Here is an 18,725-nt window from a genome sequence, read left to right as displayed (position 1 = left end):
ATTATCGTAAAAATCTCTGGTAGAGTGATCAGGGCTGGTATCACCCTGTTTATTTTGAGATAATGACCGGCTTACTGTATCCCACTATATAGCTACTTAGCAAATAAATAAATGGACATAAAATATTGATTTGAGTTAAAAATGTAGGAGATAACTACACATATCTTAATACTAAAGTTTGAGATCAGTAAGATTTTTTTTTTTTATTTCTCTTATGCTTAAACAGTAAAACAGTAAAAACAGTAATATTGTGAAATATTATTACATTTTAAAAGAACTGTTTTCTAACTGACTATTCCTGTGATGCAAAGCTGAATTTTCAGCATCATTACGCTAGTCTTGAGTCACATGATCCTTCAGAAATCATTCTAATCTGATGTTTTGGTGCTCAAGAAGCATTTCAAAGTTAAAAACAGTTGTGCTGCCTAACATTTTTATTCAGGATTCATTGATAAATATAAAGTAAAGAGCATTTATTTGAAATATAAATGTTTTGTAGTATTATAAATGTCTTTACTATTATGTTTGATCAATTTAATGTGCCCCTTGCTAAAAGTATTTATTTCTTTCAGGGTAAAAAAACTTACTGACCACAAAGTTTTAAACAGTATGTGAAATGGCGGAAACTGCAAAGTTCTATGAGAAATATAAAACTGTCAATATAGGAGATTGGTTGCTATGGACAACGGTCAAATGTGCAGTCAATATACAAAGATATTTCACCATAGAATGCTGTGACTGACTGATTAGAATAAAGTAATTTTTTTATGCAAAGCAAATAACGGCATTTTTACTACTCTCCTTGTAGCATATGGAACCCATTTGGAGAACAAGAACATTCACCCCAATTTCACTCATAGAAGGAACATCTCAATAAGGATTTTTTCTGTTTATGTTTTGTTTTGCCCTCTCACCTCCTCTCTCTCCTGTTCGGGTTCTTTGGTTTTCTCAATATTAATGCTGGTGGTGTTGTTTTGATATTTTTCACCCATGATGGCATCAATGCCTCTGGGTGCTAGCTCACCCTCCATCTCCACAATGATACCATGACGTTTATCAGCACGGTAACGTTTGTGCAAGTACTTGTAAAAGAGCAGGCGCCGGTCAGCGATCCACGCCATTAAGACACACACAGGGAAGAAGAACAGAGTGACCAGAGCCTCCCAGACCTCACACACACACATAAAAGAAGTTAATAAAATTTACATCCACATATAAATATCAACACACACATTATGCAAACATTTTCTGCTTACACACACACACACACACACACACACACACACACACACACACACACACACACACACACACACACACACACACACACACACACACACACACACACACACACACACACACACACACACACACACACACACCTCTACAATGCCAGGGCTTATGACTGCCAGGATGAGGTAGAGCCAGATGTAGGCGAAGATGCTCCAGGATGCAGTAATGAAGAAGACTCTGAGGTGTTTAATCTTCCTCACCTCTCCATCAGGTATCACCCACACACACACTCCGATTATCACGAACATGTTAAATGCAGCACTGCCCACTATAGTGCCAGGACCCAGTTCTCCGGACTCAAAACCATGTCCACACACCTGTTACACACATACAAAGCAGAAAACAAAGCTACCATGTTTCCGAAGCAATTATTAATGCACAATTTAATATATACATTTTAAATTATGACATATGAATACATTTTAGGAGTTAATAATTCACTTAGGGACTTTTGAAGACAATTTTTTTCAGTTGAATGTCACTGATTTGTAATATCCTACAGGTTGCTTTATTTCTCCAGGTTTTAGGAGAGACTGAATTTTCATAAAAATTAGTCATTTCTAGAGAATAATTTCTGAGTTCTCCAGAATCATTTCTAGAGAAGTAAAATGAGCCATGTCTGGCAGCTGAAAAATTTAACTGACCATTCCAGTGTGAAACTTCATTGTGTTAAATGATGTCTTTCCATGGTTGAATAGCGGCTGAAGTCATCACTTTAAAGTTATGAGGTGAGTGTATGTGTCAGTCTTTTAATAATTAAACTGAAAAAAGAAAAAAAAAGCTAGGCCTTCATCTTTCTTGTGATAAACTACTGAGCAATGTGAGTTGCTGGTTTGTTTTGAAGTTGTGTGCGCACCTCTATTACAGACAGTAGGATCTCAGGGGCTGATGAACCCAAAGCCATGAGTGTGAGGTTGGAGACAGTTTCATTCCAGATTCTTACTGTCATTACTGTCTTCTCTCCATTTGCACCTGTCACAGTCACCTCCTTCTCCTAAAGGATACATTAAGTTTACAAAAACTTCATATGGGTGGGCTGTATGACAAAAATCTTATTTCATTTTTAAAACAACAAAGTATATTAAAACATAGTAATTATTTTAAATAATTTATTTTTAATAACCATGTAGGAATTCCAATTAGTGGATAGTCAAGTGAGTTAAATACTTTATAAATAAAGGCACTTCATCTTATCTGACTATTTTCTCTTTCCATTTAGAAGTAGATGGGCACAAACAAGAACCGTAAGGATTAAACCATTTGTTAAATCACATAGTTTTTCCTCTTCTAGAAAGCAGTTCTGCTCACTAATGTCCCTGACAACATATCTACATTGGAATAAAGAATATCAAATTATATAATTATATAATAATATATAATAATATATAATAATATATATATATATATATATATATATATATATATATATATATATATATATATATATATATATATATATATATATATATATTACACTATATTGCCAAAAGTATTGGGACACCCCTCCATGGCCACAGGTGTATAAAATCAAGCACTGAGGCATGCAAACTTCTTCTACAAACATTTGTGAAAGAATGGGTCGCTCTCAGGAGCTCAATGAATATATGCGTGGTACTGTGATAGGTTGCCACCTGTGCAATAAGTCCATTCGTGAAATTTCCTCACTACTAAATATTCCACGGTCAACTGCTATTAGTGGTATCATAACAAACTGGAAGCAATTGAGAACAACAGCAACTCAGCCACAAAGTGGTAGGCCACGTAAAATCACAGAGCGGGGTCAGCGCATGCTGAGGTGCACAGTGCGCAGAAGTCGCCAACTTTCTGCAGAGTCAATAGCTACAGACCTCCAAACTTCGTGTGTCCTTCAGATTAGCTCAAGAACAGTGCGTAGAGAGCTTAATGAAATGGGTTTCCATGGCCGAGCAGCTGCATCCAAACCTTACATCACCAAGTGTAATGCAAAGCGTCGGATGCAGTGGTGTAAAGCTCACCGCCACTGGACTCTAGAGCAGTGGAGACGTGTTCTCTGAAATGACAAATCACGCTTCTCTGACTGGCAATCCGATGGACAAGTCTGGGTTTGGCGGTTGCCAGGAGAATGGTACTTGCCTGACTGCACTGTGCCAAGTGTAAAGTTTGGTGGAGGGGGGATTATGGTGTGGGGTTGTTTTTCAGGGGTTGTGCTTGGCTCCTTAGTTCCAGTGAAAGGAACTCTTAATGCTTCAGCATACCAAGACATTTTGGACAATTTCATGCTCCCAACTTTCTGGGAACAGTTTGGGGATGGCCAGTGCACAAAGCAAGGTCCATAAATACATGGATGAGTGAGTGTGGTGTGCAGGAACTTGACTGGCCTGCACAGAGTCCTGACCTCAACCCGATAGAACACCTTTGGGATGAATTAGAGTGGAGATTGTGAGCCAGGCCTTAAAAAATCAGTGCCTGACCTCACAAATGCGCTTCTAGAAGAATGGTCAAAAATTCCCATAAACACGCTCCTAAACCTTGTGGAAAGCCTTCCCTGCAGAGTTGAAGCTGTTATAACTGCAAAGGGTGGGCCAACTCGATATTAAACCCTACGGATTAAGAATGTGATGTCATTAAATTTCATGTGCACATAAAGAAGGCAGGCGTCCCATACCCAACATGTGAGTGTGTGTATATATATATATGTGTATATATGAGAGAGAGAGAGAGAGAGAGAGAGAGAGAGAGAGAGAGAGAGAGAGAGAGAGAATAATTTATTGAATAATGGACTTTTTTTTGATTATCATTTGGCTGTCACACCTGTGAAGTGATGACCTCGATGGCAGCCATGAAACGGTCAGCAATGATAGACACACCCAGGAACATGTAGAGAAGACATGTGAAATAGATCACTGCTCTTATTGCCTGCATTGCCAGTGGGGGATCATGTGGAAGCCACACAGGAAGTAGAATCCCTGGTTGACATGTGACTTTATCAGAACAAGGTTTCTTGGGGGCATCTGTACTACTGCTGCTGTTCCCTCGAGCACTGCCGCCCAAACACACCTGTGGAGAGAAGAGGAGAAGGAGGAAAAGGTGGAGGAGTAGAGGAGGAGCCATGACAGGATATGGCGAAAAGAAAAGCTTCCTCTTGAGGTTGGGAGATTGACAGGGAGAGAAAAAGACAGTGGGGATTATTCATACAAAGCATGATCAATCAATCATGATACATATTTTTGTTATATAATGGAACGGTCATAAGAATGGTTTTACAAATGATTTACACAGAAATTCTGCTTGTGTTTTATGAATGAGGCACATACATGCATGTGAAGAACAATGTGAGTGAGTGTGTGTGAGGCCATCTCAGTCTTAATAATGGTTCATTAATCATGCCTGGCCCACACTGGTCACAGGCAGTCCAACTTAATGGATCCATGAGACTTAAGACTGGGACACACCAAGCCGACATCAGGCCATCAGCAAAGGTCTGTCGGGATAGTTTTTGCTGTGTGTTCCACACGTTGGGCTCACGTTGGCAGCAGTTTGCCCAATTCAGCATGTTGAATTGGCATTGGGGCCGTCGGTGAGAGTGGGAACTCTAATTGGATGTTCAGTTTAAAGAAATTGAGTCAGTGTACAAGAATTAAACTGAAAGTGATGAAAGAGAGCAAGTAAGTCAAGACAGCACAGACAAAAGGCTGGTCTAATGTTATGTTATCCTACCTGAGCATTCCAAAATGTGAATATTTTCATAAACATGATCTGCTTGAAATGAAGAAAGTTATCAATAACTGATATTCAAAATGGTAAGCAAAAAATATTCTCAACACTTCATAAAATTAAGGTTAAACCACTGTAGTCACGTGGACTATTTTAATGATGTCTTTAGTACCTTTCTGGACCTTGACAGTGGTTGTTGCTGTCTATAGAGGAGTCAGAAAGCTCACGAGTTTCATCAAAAATATCTTAATTTCGAAAGAAGGTCTTACGGGTGTGGAATGACATGAGGATAATTAATAACAGAATTTTCATTTTTTTGGGTGAACTAACCCTTTAAATACAGGCAGAGAAACAGAGACCGACAGTAACATACAAAGATGAAGATAAATGTACTACTGTTCAAAAGTTTCCGGTCAGTACGATTTATTATTTTTTTTTAAATAATACTTTTATTCACATTCAATTGCTCAAAAGTGGTAGTAAGGACATTTATAATGTTACAAAGATTTCTATTTCAAATAAACGCTGTTCTTTTGAGCTTTCTATTTATCAAAGAATCCTAAAAAAAAAAAAAAATCATAAAAATCTTTAGCAGCACAAAGTATTGCAACATTAAAGGGTTAGTTCACCCAAAAATTTAAATTCTATCATTTACTCACCCTCGTGTTGTCCCACACCTCTAAGACCTTTGTTCATCTTCAGAACACAAATTAAGATATTTTTGATCAAATCCGATGGTTCAGTGAGGCCTGCATTGACAGCAAGATAATTAACTCTTTCAGATGCCCAGAAAGGTACTAAAAACATATTTTAAACAGTTCATGTGACTACAGTGATTCAATCTTAAGATTGAGAATACTTTTTGAAGCTTTATGAATCTTGTTTTGAATCAGTGATTTGGAGCATGTATGAAACCACCAAAGTCACATGTACCATTGAAATTTCGAAACTTGTCAAAACACTTATGACGTAACGAAGCCTTATTTACTGAAATCATGTGACTTTGGCATTTTTATACACGCTGAAGCATGAAGTAGTTTCACTAGATATTGTTGAATAAAGTTTTTTTTTTTTCGACGCACAAAAAAGCAACATTAAGGTTGAAGGTTGTTTTAAATATGTTTTTAGTACCTTTCTGGGCATCTGAAAGTGTTAATTATCTTGCTGTCAATGGAGGATATCTTAATTTGTGTTCCAAAGATGAACAAAGGTCTTACGGGTGTGGAACGACATGAGGATGAGTAATTAATGACAATTTTCATTTTGGGTGAACTAACCCTTTAATAATAAGAAAATGTTTCTTGAGCTGCAAATCAGCATATTAGAATGATTTCTAAAGGTTCACGTGACACTGAAGACTGGAGCAATGATGCTGAAAATTTAGTTTGCCATCATAGGAATAAGTGAAGTTCCTAAACGTAATTTAGGGAGGAGAGAGCCCATCTAATCTTCCAATCAACAGCCAAAGTATTTAAGCAGCTGCTTACCTCTCTTAAGTCTCAGCTGTTCCAGCATCCCTCCACCTCCCCAAACTCCACCTTCATCTCAGGTACCTTGTCCTATGTAATCATATACTATATTTTTTCACTGTGGGGGTATATCAGAGCTCGAGTTGAAGCTGCTTCATCGAGCCCCTCATCAGTGGACAGCAAGCCAAACTAGCTAAACATAATACCTTTAAGATTATATGGGCAAACAAACTTGTTAAATTACATTAAAAAAATGTAAAATACACGCAGCCTTGGTGAGGATAAGAAAATGTATTAAAAATCTTACCAACCCTAAATTTATTAATGGTGTATAATACAATTATAATATAATACAAATATAAACTCATTTAGAGGTCTTTAGAATCTCATGGAAAGACAGCATGTCCTGCTATAAAAAGGCTTTAAAAGCTGCCAGGGCCGAGCATCTCTGCAAGTGACTTGATTAACAAATAAACAGACGTCACCTGAATTGAATATTCCATCATAGTTTAGTAGTAATGACTTTATTAATTTCTTCACTGAGAAAGTTAAAAAAGAATCAGAATTACAATTGAAAATGTACAACCTTTGACAGCATTTAATGATTCAGCCTCAATTACTGTCCCTCAAGAACAACTGCAGTGCTTTACAATTAAAGACGGGAAGAGTTAAATAAAATTATCATTGCATCTGAATCAACAACATGTTTATCAGATCTAATACTAACTAAATTACTGAAAGAGTTGTTACCTGTAGCAGAAGAGCCTCTTCTCAATATTATTAAATCCTCTCTATCTCTAGGTCATGTCCCATGACTGTTCAAGCTAGCAGTTATTAAGAAACCACAACTAGATCCAAATGATTTGGCAAATTACAGACCCACTTCAAATCTTCCATTTATGTCGAAAATACTAGAAAAATTTGTGTCCGCTCAATTGTGCTCCTTAATGCAAAAAAAGAAAAAAAGAAAAATCTATGAAAACGTTCAGCCAGGGTTCAGGCCCCATCATAGTACAGAAACTGTGCTTGTTTAAATTACAAATTACTTACTTCTAGCTTCTGACCAAGGCTGCATCTCAATACTAGTTTTACTTGATCTTAGTACTGCGTTTGACACTACAGATCATGACATACTCTTGGATAGAATACAAAATTACACCGGAATTCATGTTACAAAAAACAGCCTTCTTCCACCTCAGAAACATTGCTAAGTTATGGAACATGTTATCTGTTTCTGATGCAGAAAAGCTAGTTCATGCATTCATGACCTCTAGACTATATTACTGTAATGCTTTACTAGGTGGTTGTCCTGCATCCTCAATAAAGAAGCTACAATTAGTCCAAAATGCAGCTGCTAGAGTTCTTACCAGGTCAACAAAATATGATCATATAACCCCGATTTTATAATCTCTACACTGGTTACCTATTAAATTCAGTATCGATTACAAAGCCCTAAATGGTTTAGCTCCAGTGTATTTAACCAATCTTCTATCGTCCTACAATCCATCACGCTCTTTAAAGTCATAAAACTCAGGACTTTTGGTACCTAGGAAATCTAAGTCCACTAAAGGAGGGAGAGCGTTTTCACATTTGGCTCCTAAACTCTGGTACAGCCTTCCTGATAAATGTTCAGGGCTCAGACACACTCTCCCACTTAAAATTAAAGACATCTTAGCCAAGCATTCACATAATGCACCTCATAACCTTGTACCATCTAGTTATATCAGATGAAATGCACATGACTATCTTTTGCTTGAAACGTTATGAACAGCAGCTATGCTAATTATTTTTCATTTGCTATTCTGTCTCTACCTCAGATACCCAGAGAGTAACTAGAGTACGGCAACTCCAGTTTGGATCCAGCCTGTGAAAATATGATGCCAACCCCTGCGAGGACTTCATATGACGCCAACTCTGAATCACTGCCAAATTTTCTATATACAGTAATCATTATGATCACAACTTGTCATAATTGCTTTAATAAGATAATTGCTTCTGCCTAAATACATGATATTAGCTAACTGCTTGATTTGTATTATCTTAAAACTGTGCATTTTTGACATATGGACACCAACGCTTAGAACACATTACATTACACATTCTACATTTTAATGTAGAAACATGAACACTATGCAATGTGAAAAATGCAATTATATTTTAGTGCAAGAGATTTTACTTTAATTTTAAGATTTTTCAATAGAATGCTGCCATGCACCAAAAGATCTGAATCTTTATTTCTCTCCTTCTTATTTTCCTCTGACCGTCATCTGTGTGGTAGAGATTGAGAGGGACCTGCTGGACTGAACCGTGCGTTCATATTTCACTTTCTAAACTGCGCTATGGTTACCTGGACATCAGCTTTGCTGTGTTACTCTACACCACTCTCCAAAAATAACCTGCCCATCACACCTGGCCCTACAACACAAAACACACACATACTCATATGTACGTGTATGAAAGTTTCTTGTATGTTATTGTAGATGTTGGGTGACAGTGTGTGTTTGTTTTTGTGTATGTGTGTAAAAGTGAGTATGTGTTACTCTCATACAGTTATGTGTGTGCATGTATGTGTGGAGGTGTGTGTGTGTGCTGAAACTGAAATGTCTCAGATTACTACAATGACACTGTTTCAGTCTGTCAGTGCCGCTGATAAGTGATTGGCCGGATTGGTTTACACACAGAGCTCTGACAGCTTAATAGGAGTTAGCACCTTTTAGTGGTTAAGATTACCACCACCAGAGAGAGAAAGTGACAGAGGGAGACAGAGAGAGAGATAGAGGGAGAACGGCAGAGGATCCGTTCTAGGAAACGTGAGAGTGACAAAGGAAAATGAAGAGGATGGTTAGGTAAAAAGTGAAAGGGAAAAAAACATGGACAATTTAGCTGATTTGCTAAAATACACATTTATTTAATCAACTAATTATAATGTGATAATTAAAAAAAGAAAAGTTTATTAAATAATGACACTACTCTTATTTGACCCAAAACTTTAAGGTAAAATAAACCATTTAATTTAACTTCATTTAAAATTGAGTGATTTCAACATTTTTTTACATCATCCGTCTGATTTTTTTTTTATATAAATTAAATTAATTAATTTTAAATTCTCAGCAAGCACACTGACAAATACTAAACTGTTGCCCTGTGGAATGAGAGGCACGAGTGTGCTTTAACACCTTCTCTCTCTCTCTAGGAGGCTCTATCGTATTTGCCATCCAATACTGATTACACACGCTCACACACACTAGACAACATAATAGTGGATGGACAACGTGGAACAATTGAGCTGAAGTTGTGTAAAGCAGCCACATATACAAATACTCACAGAAAGCACGACATACCGCATACCTCACCATAGCCTCAACCTATGTAAAATAACAGCAATACTCTCCTTTATGAATACTTACACAAACAATACAAAGCCAAACACACAACTAAAAAAAAATGAAAAATAATTTTATGCAAAGTTAATTTTTATATCTGTAATATCTGAGATATTTTGGTTCAAATGTATTGTATAAGTCTGTCTGTCTGTCTGTACAAGTCTATTCTAATGTTTTAACCAATGAGTTTAGTTATTACTGAACCTTTATTCAGTCATAGAATTCTCTCAAAACATCCATCAATCACAATAGCACTTAACCGTAGCCAATCAACTTCACTTGAAGCTGTCCATGTGTAACCCACAAACAAAACACCATTTAAGTCAGTCTTTTAAAAATGAGTCCTAGCACACGGTGTTCCAGCTGTCCAGACACACACACACAGAGAGAGAGAGAGAGAGAGAGAGAGAGATCTCCTTTCAGCATCATTACACAATAATCTCAGTACCTTCCCCCTCTCTCTTCTGCTCTCTCTACTCACCAGAACACACACTCACCAACACCCTAATTATCTTATTGTCATCTTTAACTGTCATTATAAACACTACAACCAACATAGTCACACTTTATATTAAATGTCTTTACTATGTGATTGCATACAAAATGTAAGGTACAAAATACTTATGTTAATGTTGCATTGCAAAACACTTTTGCTGCAATTGAAGTGGTATTTGGGTAAGGTTAGGGACAGGTTTAGTGGTATGGTTAGGTTTAAGGGTGGTTAAGAGAATGGTCAACACTGTAATGGGGGGGGGTTATGCACAACAAACTTCCGTATCCTATAAAAAAGGTTGCATCGCTTCCGGTTTAGGTCTTTTGTATATGCTCCCATAAGCCAACAATAGATTGTATGGGCATTTGAAAATTTCCTACAGTAAATATATATATATATATATATATATATATATATATATATATATATATATATATATTTGTAAGTAATATGCGTTGCTAAGGACTTCATTTGGACAACTTTAAAGGCGATTTTCTCAATATTTTGATTTTTTTTGCACCTCCAGATTTTCAAATAGATGTACCTCGGTCAAATATTGTCCTATCCTAACAAACCATACATCAATGGAAAGCTTATTTATACAGCTGTCTGATTATGTAATTTAATAATTTCCTAAAATTAAAAAAAAAAAAAAGATCCTTATGACTGGTGTTGTGGTCCAGGATCAGATTGATATCTAAAAGTTTTTTGTTTTTCTTCTTCTCACTAACAATTGGATATTTAAAAATGCCAACAATAAAAGGCCTAGCTAGGTTAGATGATTATCTTAAAAGTCCATGCTGACAAGCAGATGCAATGAGATCTTTTTTCCTGTTTGGTTCAGTATAAAGCCTTTTACAGATGTAACCATAGAAATTAATTTAATAGTTTTAAATATTATTTTAAATATTATAAATATTTATAAATATAGAGTTTATAGATAATTTAAGTACACTGAAAAAACATGTATGTTCTCAATAAGTGCATTGTTTAAATGAATGACACAAACACACACAGTCACGTGCACACACTCACCAGGACACATGCACACAGACGGTGCAAGTGACTGAGACGCTAACATGGGCGTTTGGATTGAGAAACTCTACTCTTGCTTTCATGGTCTCCATCCATGCATTAAATAATTAACCTATTGCAGATCGATCTAAGATCAGGTGGTTAACTAATGACAGGTTTAGATCAAGTGTTCGGATCGGAGACTGAGTGTGATCATTTGACCTGGAACCACGTGATTAGCCTGTTACAGTTTTGAATGTTACATGTTACACGCTACCCTATAAGTAGGACGTACCATACAGAGACCAGCGGATCACCTGACAGACATAAAACAGGTGAAGCAGATCATCAAACATGAATATGTGAGAGAGACATACCTGCTCACACATACATAGAGAGACAAATAAACCAGACTGTATGTGTGAGACATACACACATACATACACACACACTCATCAGACTGCAGCAGGAAGGCTGAGAGCTCAGGTCTTGTGGTGTGTGTTACGGTGGCCCCTCATCCTGGCCAGCGTTACTCTAGAAGGATCCGCAGTCTCAACTTCACCCGCCACTCATCACGACACTGCCGTTATGCAATATTTAGCACAGCACACACACCAGATACACACTCATGCTCAGACAAATGCCATCTAAATCACATTTTTTCTGTCTGACACATATGAACATAAACTTGCAAACACAAAATATTTGTGGTGGGATGACACTTTTTAGTGAACAGTGTACACGGTTGTAGGCTGAGATTCATGTGCACCAGTATAGGTGTGTTGTTGACTTTACTAAGATGACTGACGCCTTGATTTCCTCCCAAATTCTTCAAAGAAATACAGAATATGTAAATGCAGTTGATGCAGCTCAAGTCAAAACAATCTCAAATGACTTACTAGTGCCTCATGGGGTGGTATTTTGAGGTGGGTGGACTCAGGTAACCTCAGGAGGGTAGATTCAGGTAGAGCTCTTTGTGAGAGCCAAAGCAATGGCAAGACTGCAGCAGCAGAGCTTCAGCTCAGAACCTGCAGAGTTTCGTTATCATCCCACACTGAAAGAGAGCAACTGGAAGTCAAGAGTGTGTCTGTGGAAGAAGCTGTGGTAGAAGCACATCAAAGATTTAAATTTAGTAAACAACAACCTGCATGTCACATACATATTAATACAACAGAAATATAGAATGATGAAATGTACAGTACAGATACACTACCAAAGTCTGAAGTTTGAAAATGAATACTTTTATAAAACATGTATGCATTAAAAGTGTCAGTAAGGACATTTACATATATATTTTTTGGGGGTTACAAAAAACTATTTCAAATAAATGCTGTTAATTTGAACTTTCCATTAATAAAAAAAAGTATCTTATTAATCAACTTATTAATCAACAAATTAGCATATAATGATTTCTGAATGATCATGTGACACTAAAGACGGAAGTAACGGTATATATTAAAATAGAAGTTATTTTAAATTTTAGTAATACATCATAATATTACCGTTTTAACTGTATTTTTGAAAAACAATCTATCACTAAGAACTTTATTAAACAATGAGCAGCATAATTATAATTAAGTGCTTTTGCAAGTGAATTTTTGTTGGTTATTGTTTGACATTTGATTTCAATATTGCAGGGCTTACATTACAAAACAAAAGATGCTTAAATTCTGGCCAACATTATAAGTCTTATAAATCTATACTACTTTGTTAAAAATGACGATTAAAATGCACTAAAAAACTACAATTAGTTTAGTAGTTTATATGCTACAAGTAAATTTAGGCATCTCACCATTAGTGTACAGTATAAAAGATGGATAAACAATCCTGTTGATTGATATATATCATATTGATAATGGGCAGAGTACTTGGGTGCCAGTTAGATTCAGAAAGAGCTCAGAGAGTTATAATCAACAGATATGAATTATTGGGTGTTATATAACAGAGTTTGTGTAACTATAAATTTCAAAGGAGCATTAAAACTTTTTTTTCACAACTCTGTCATCACGCACAGCAAATCATTACAATATGCGGAGTGAAAGGAAAGTGCTCTTTAAGGGTTAAATCTTTGCCATAATCCATCGGCATCTCTTTAAGTTGTTGACGTTCAATATCTTAAAATACATATAAGCAATAATAAAAAATAAAAAAAATCAGGTGATAGCGTTTACACTTACAGATAGATTTCTGAAATGTAATCATCATTAAATACTCTTTCTGACAACCATTTCTACAGGAGGAGCATAATTCTGCATTAGAGTAAAGTATCCTTCACACACTCACTCACCTCCACAATAACAAACAAAGTGAATCACAGTGCAAACACACATTCCATCACAAAATGCCATATTTTTCACATGCATTTATTATGTATTTGAGTGTATTATGCGAGCCGAACCACCAAATAGTCTCATTTATTCACAACATTTCATCCCTTCTGTCCATATTTCCTCCAGTGCAGATGAACTCTCTAGAGCTCAATTTCAGTCGTACCTCACTCCCAGAGTATCACATTCTGCAAGGCAATGCAAACACTGCATTACCTGTCCAAAGAGCAGAAAACACACCTGTCTGGCTGCGTGCTCACAACAAACCACATCCTACTTTACAGCCCTGAACAGGGAGAAATAAGTAGTGTGTGTTCATGTGAGTAGGCCTGTCACGATAACTACTTTTGGTTGTTCCAGAAATAATTGCGATAAACAATATTATTGTCATTTTAAGACCATTTTATGCCATTGAATATATAATCATAATATATTAATGCAAGTAGGCCTACACACTTGACAAGTATTTTAGATCATTCTTTAGATCAAAAAATGTAATATCCTAAATAAAAAACAAATAAATGGTAAATATTTAAAAGTAAAGTTAAAAAAAAAAAAGCACTATGGAGATTTTAGCAGTCAGATACATCTCCGACATGTCCGTATGAACAATTGCGGCATTGAAATCGAGAGCATTTGGACTTGTTGTTCCAAAATGTCTGTAGTTGTCAGGAAAACCGTATAACGCCTCAAATAACGCTTTTTTTCACCTGTCGATGACTGCTCTGTGTAGGAACTGCAGATGACAGCATGATTGGCAAAATGTTGCTGAGATTCATTATCATGTAAACAAAATAAGCGATATATTGCGTCACTAAAAATTATTGAGGTCATGTACGTATATTGCACGATAAGTAGATATATTGATTATTGCGACAAGCCTACATGTGAGTGGAAACAGGCAAGACAGAAAATGGGTTGGAATGGTTTTGTGAAATCTCCAAGTAGTTATTCTGTTGCAACTTCACTATCAAACAAGGTGCTTGTAAGTACCAAACCATATATAAGGTAAACCAGCAACACTTTTTTCAAAATGAATTTATTAATCACAAAACTGAGGTGTTTTGGCACACAAGTTTTCATCAGGGAGTGAGTGAAAAGAAATCCTTTACATTGACCAAAAAGGTAAAAACCATCTGCTAGAAAAGAAAAAACTGACAATTCTGTTCTTAAAGGTTTATTAAAGATAAGTTGTTTTTAGTTTGAATTTAAAGGATTTCATTATTTCTTCTAACTCTGATGAATACCTGTGCACCAAAATGCATTAGTTTAAAATAAAGTGCTTATAAATACATTTTAATAAAGTGTTGTTGGTTTACTTTTTTAGAAGGAAAGGGTGGATAGAGATATTACGTTTTGTCATCATCAGTCTCAAGTCTCAACTGTTCAAAATTTTGGGGTTGATACATTTTTGAAAGTCTCTTATGCTCACCACAACTTCATTTATTTGATCAAAAATACAGTAAATACACTAATATTGTGAAATATTATTACAATTTAAAATAACTGTTTTCTATTTGAAAATATTTCAAAATGTAAGCATTCAGCATTATTACTCCAGTGTTCAGTGTCACATGATCCTTCAGAAATCATTCTAATATGATGCTCAAGAAATGTTTCTTATTATGATCAATGTTGAAATCAGTTGTGCTACTTTTGAATGCTAATGTACGCACATCTTTGACTCAGTAACACACTGAGTTTGTCTACAGTGTGCTGATGTAAAAATGGTCTGTCATACAGGACACATACCGAGTCTCATGTTTCTGACTGTTACAAAACTTCAGGGATACTTTACCGTTTAAAGGTGCCCCTTCATCCGAGGGAGGTTAACCACTAACATGTGAGTGTGTGTACATACATGTGACCATGTGGGAGATGTTGCTATTGAATAGTGTCTGCTTTGCTTGTATTTCCATGTGAGTGCTCTGTAGGATTTTCTCAGAAACAAAACAAGAAAATGGAAGTCAGAGCAGTCAGTTGGGAATGCAGATTCTAGGACTAGAGAACGTTAAAGTAACTAGAATGAAAGGATAAATGATTGAAATAATGGAACTACTTTCTCCAGTATTGACCTGAAACCACACTTTCTCATTAAAGAGAGTCTTCAGGACAGAATCACTTCATCATCATCTTCACCACGACACACTCATGTGTGCAATCTACTTGCAGTCACGTTTACCCATGTTACTGACTGACCGCACCAAGGATTGTAACTAAATATTCTGTTTCTTTTTTCCATTTCGAAAGACAACACCTTTTCTGAGCTAGACAGGTTACCGTTTAATCAGTTCCACTTTGACCGCACACAGACTTCCAGCAGACAATCGTGACTTTCATGTAATCCAAGACTTTAAGTATTACTCTGCTGCAGAAATTTTTAACAGACTGCTTTAACAGTGACACAGATGATCCACTAGCCGAGAGGACTTTTTATTTTCAGTTGCATTAAGTTTATTGTTAGATCACATATACTCGGTATTAAATACACAATCAAGAGTGAATTAAAAAAAGATACTTCAATCTATCCATGTTTTCCATCTGTGAATTTTTAATAGATTAAAAGGCAAGCAGTGAATGTGAGAGCTGAGTGGGGGTATCTCAGGCCATCCCTGTGTTTGAAGAGTACCAATAGGGGGGCTGCTCGAAATACCCACTGCATGTTTTCACGTAACCTAAAATGTGGTAACATCTAAATAAACTGGATTTAATATGACTTAACATGAATGAATCAAACTACTATAACAACAATAGTAATTTTAAGGGTCAGTGCCAAAAGAAACTCTTCCAAGGTAACAACTGCCCATCTTTTTCCTGTGTTGGGTGAAAACGACTCTCGTTTTTAGCTTTCATCAACTCCTAAATAATACAAAAGCAGACCCAAGGTTGAGCGGCTCATTAATAACTTGTGTAAAACAGCCACAGACTGAGACTCGTGCGACTGCTAACAGGTGCGACTGTGAGGTAACTTAACGGTATAAAAGACACCTAAACACTAGCAAATAAATAAGTTTATTTACTTTTAAACAAAGAAGCTGTCAAAAGTAGTAGCAATTAGTAGTGGCAATTAGTAAACCAATGTGTGTGTCTGAACACCAGCAATAAAGTAGGCTTACTATTAAGCCAAGTGAGTGTGGTTTATTAAAGGTATTCAACAGAACTTACCTTAATATCTATGGCAAACCTGGGGTGGCTGGGACGGACATGACCGGAGGCAGTAGAGGATGCTTTTCGACTGCTCAGGAGAATTGCGCCATTAGTTTTCGTGGTGTATGTTTCGGTCCTGAAGTATGCCAGCATCCCAAACAAGCGCGCATCCTCCACGCGCACAGCACGCGATAGACTGCTCAACAGCTCAACGCGACGCTCTGATTGGTGCGCCAAAGCGTGTCGCCCTCAAAATACCTGAACACTGGCCTTTATATACACAAGCCAGAGGGTATCACCTAAATCCAATCCCTCTATGGAGCATCGTCATTTATAAATGACGCACAAAAAATGCATTTAAAATAAAAATTATATATATATATTTTATTATATTATATTATATTATATTATATATATATATATATATATATATATATATATATTATATAATAAAAAAAAAATATATAATATATAATATATTTTATATATATATATATATTATAAAATATATTATATATTATATATTTTTTTTATTATATAATATATATATATATATATATATATATATATATATATATATATATATATATATATATATATATACAGTACAGTCCAAAAGTTTGGAACCACTAAGATTTTGAATGTTTTTAAAAGAAGTTTCGTCTGCTCACCAAGGCTACATTTATTTAATTAAAAATACAGTAAAAACAGTAATATTGTGAAATATTATTACAGTTTAAAATAACTGTTTTCTATTTGAATATGTTTCACAAAGTAATTTATTCCTGTGATCAAAGCTGAATTTTCAGCATCATAACTCCAGTCTTCAGTGTCACATGATCCTTCAGAAATCATTCTAATATGCTGATCTGCTGCTCAAGAAACATTTAATGTGTAATTGTACAAAATATTTGTGTACAATATTTTTTTTCAGGATTATTTGATGAATGAAAGTTCAAAAGAACAGTGTCTCTTGTAACATTATAAATGTCTTTACTGCCACTTTTGATTGATTTAATGCATCCTTGCTGAATAAAAGTATTAATTTCTTTAATTTCTTTTCAAAAAAATAAAAATAAAAATTCTTACTGACCCCAAACTTTTGAACAGTAGTGTATAATGCTACAGAAGCTTTGTATTTCAGATAAATGCTGTTCTTTTGAACTTTATATTCATCAAGGAATCCTGAAAAAAGAAAAAAAAAAAAAAGTACACAACTGTTTATTGAGCAGCAAATCAGCATATTAGAATGATTTCTGAAGGATCATGTGACACTGAAGACTGGAGTAACGATGCTGAAAATTCAGCTTTGCATCACAGGAATAAATTACTTTGTCAAATATATTTAAATAGTACACAGTTATTTTAAACTGTAATAATATTTCACAATATTACTGTTTTTACTGTATTTTTAATTAAATAAATGTAGCCTTGGTGAGCAGACGAAACTTATTTTAAAAACATTAAAAATCTTAGTGGTTCCAAACTTTTGGACTGTACTGTATATATATTATTTATAGTGATTATATATATATATATATATATATATATATAATTAATATATAATGTATATATAGACTAATTGTACATCTCCTTCAGCCAATAATATTAAAATCTGTGCCACGTGCTTGACATTTTTGGCAACAAGGAAGTGAAGGAGACCTTAGACACATGCTGTTAAAGCACCATAGTGAGTTCATTTTAGACTAGAAAATACAAATAAATTACATTTTTAAAAAATATCATTGTACATCCAATTGTGTTTTCTAACGTTTTTGCACATTTTGTAACTCAAAGACCAAAAAAATAAAAACAAAAAAACACTGACCCTGTTCTTTATGCATAAAATGACAAAAAGGCTCTTTTAGGGGATACATATTTTATGTGTAGCTGGCACTATTGTTCA

The 18,725-nt window shown here is 35.4% G+C and overlaps 1 protein-coding gene across 10 annotated transcripts in view; it reads right to left on the bottom strand.

Moving 5' to 3' along the window:
• Window positions 1–17,995, bottom strand: part of slc8a2a (solute carrier family 8 member 2a) — a 29,740-nt gene extending 11,745 nt beyond the window's left edge. For 4 of the 10 annotated variants that reach the window (XM_067407754.1, XM_067407755.1, XM_067407761.1 and 1 more), the window contains exons 1-5: window positions 4,587–5,575; window positions 4,084–4,413; window positions 2,150–2,287; window positions 1,383–1,610; window positions 915–1,169 (exon numbers count right to left, since the gene is read on the bottom strand). In XM_067407754.1, coding sequence (XP_067263855.1) covers window positions 915–1,169; window positions 1,383–1,610; window positions 2,150–2,287; window positions 4,084–4,413; window positions 4,587–4,628 — 993 coding nt within the window. In that variant the 5' untranslated portion in view covers window positions 4,629–5,575. Of the gene's footprint in view, window positions 1–914; window positions 1,170–1,382; window positions 1,611–1,937; window positions 2,057–2,149; window positions 2,288–4,083; window positions 4,414–4,586; window positions 5,576–12,244; window positions 17,090–17,912 lie in introns of those variants that run through there. The other 6 variants (XM_067407759.1, XM_067407757.1, XM_067407753.1 and 3 more) reach the window with 6 other exon arrangements.
• Window positions 17,996–18,725: the final 730 nt, after the last annotated feature.

This window comes from Chanodichthys erythropterus, chromosome 13 (genome assembly GCF_024489055.1).
Source record: "Chanodichthys erythropterus isolate Z2021 chromosome 13, ASM2448905v1, whole genome shotgun sequence".
NCBI classification, from domain to species: domain Eukaryota; kingdom Metazoa; phylum Chordata; class Actinopteri; order Cypriniformes; family Xenocyprididae; genus Chanodichthys; species Chanodichthys erythropterus.
Note: the sequence above shows the minus strand (reverse complement) of the source record. Positions and strands in the feature narration are given on the sequence as shown.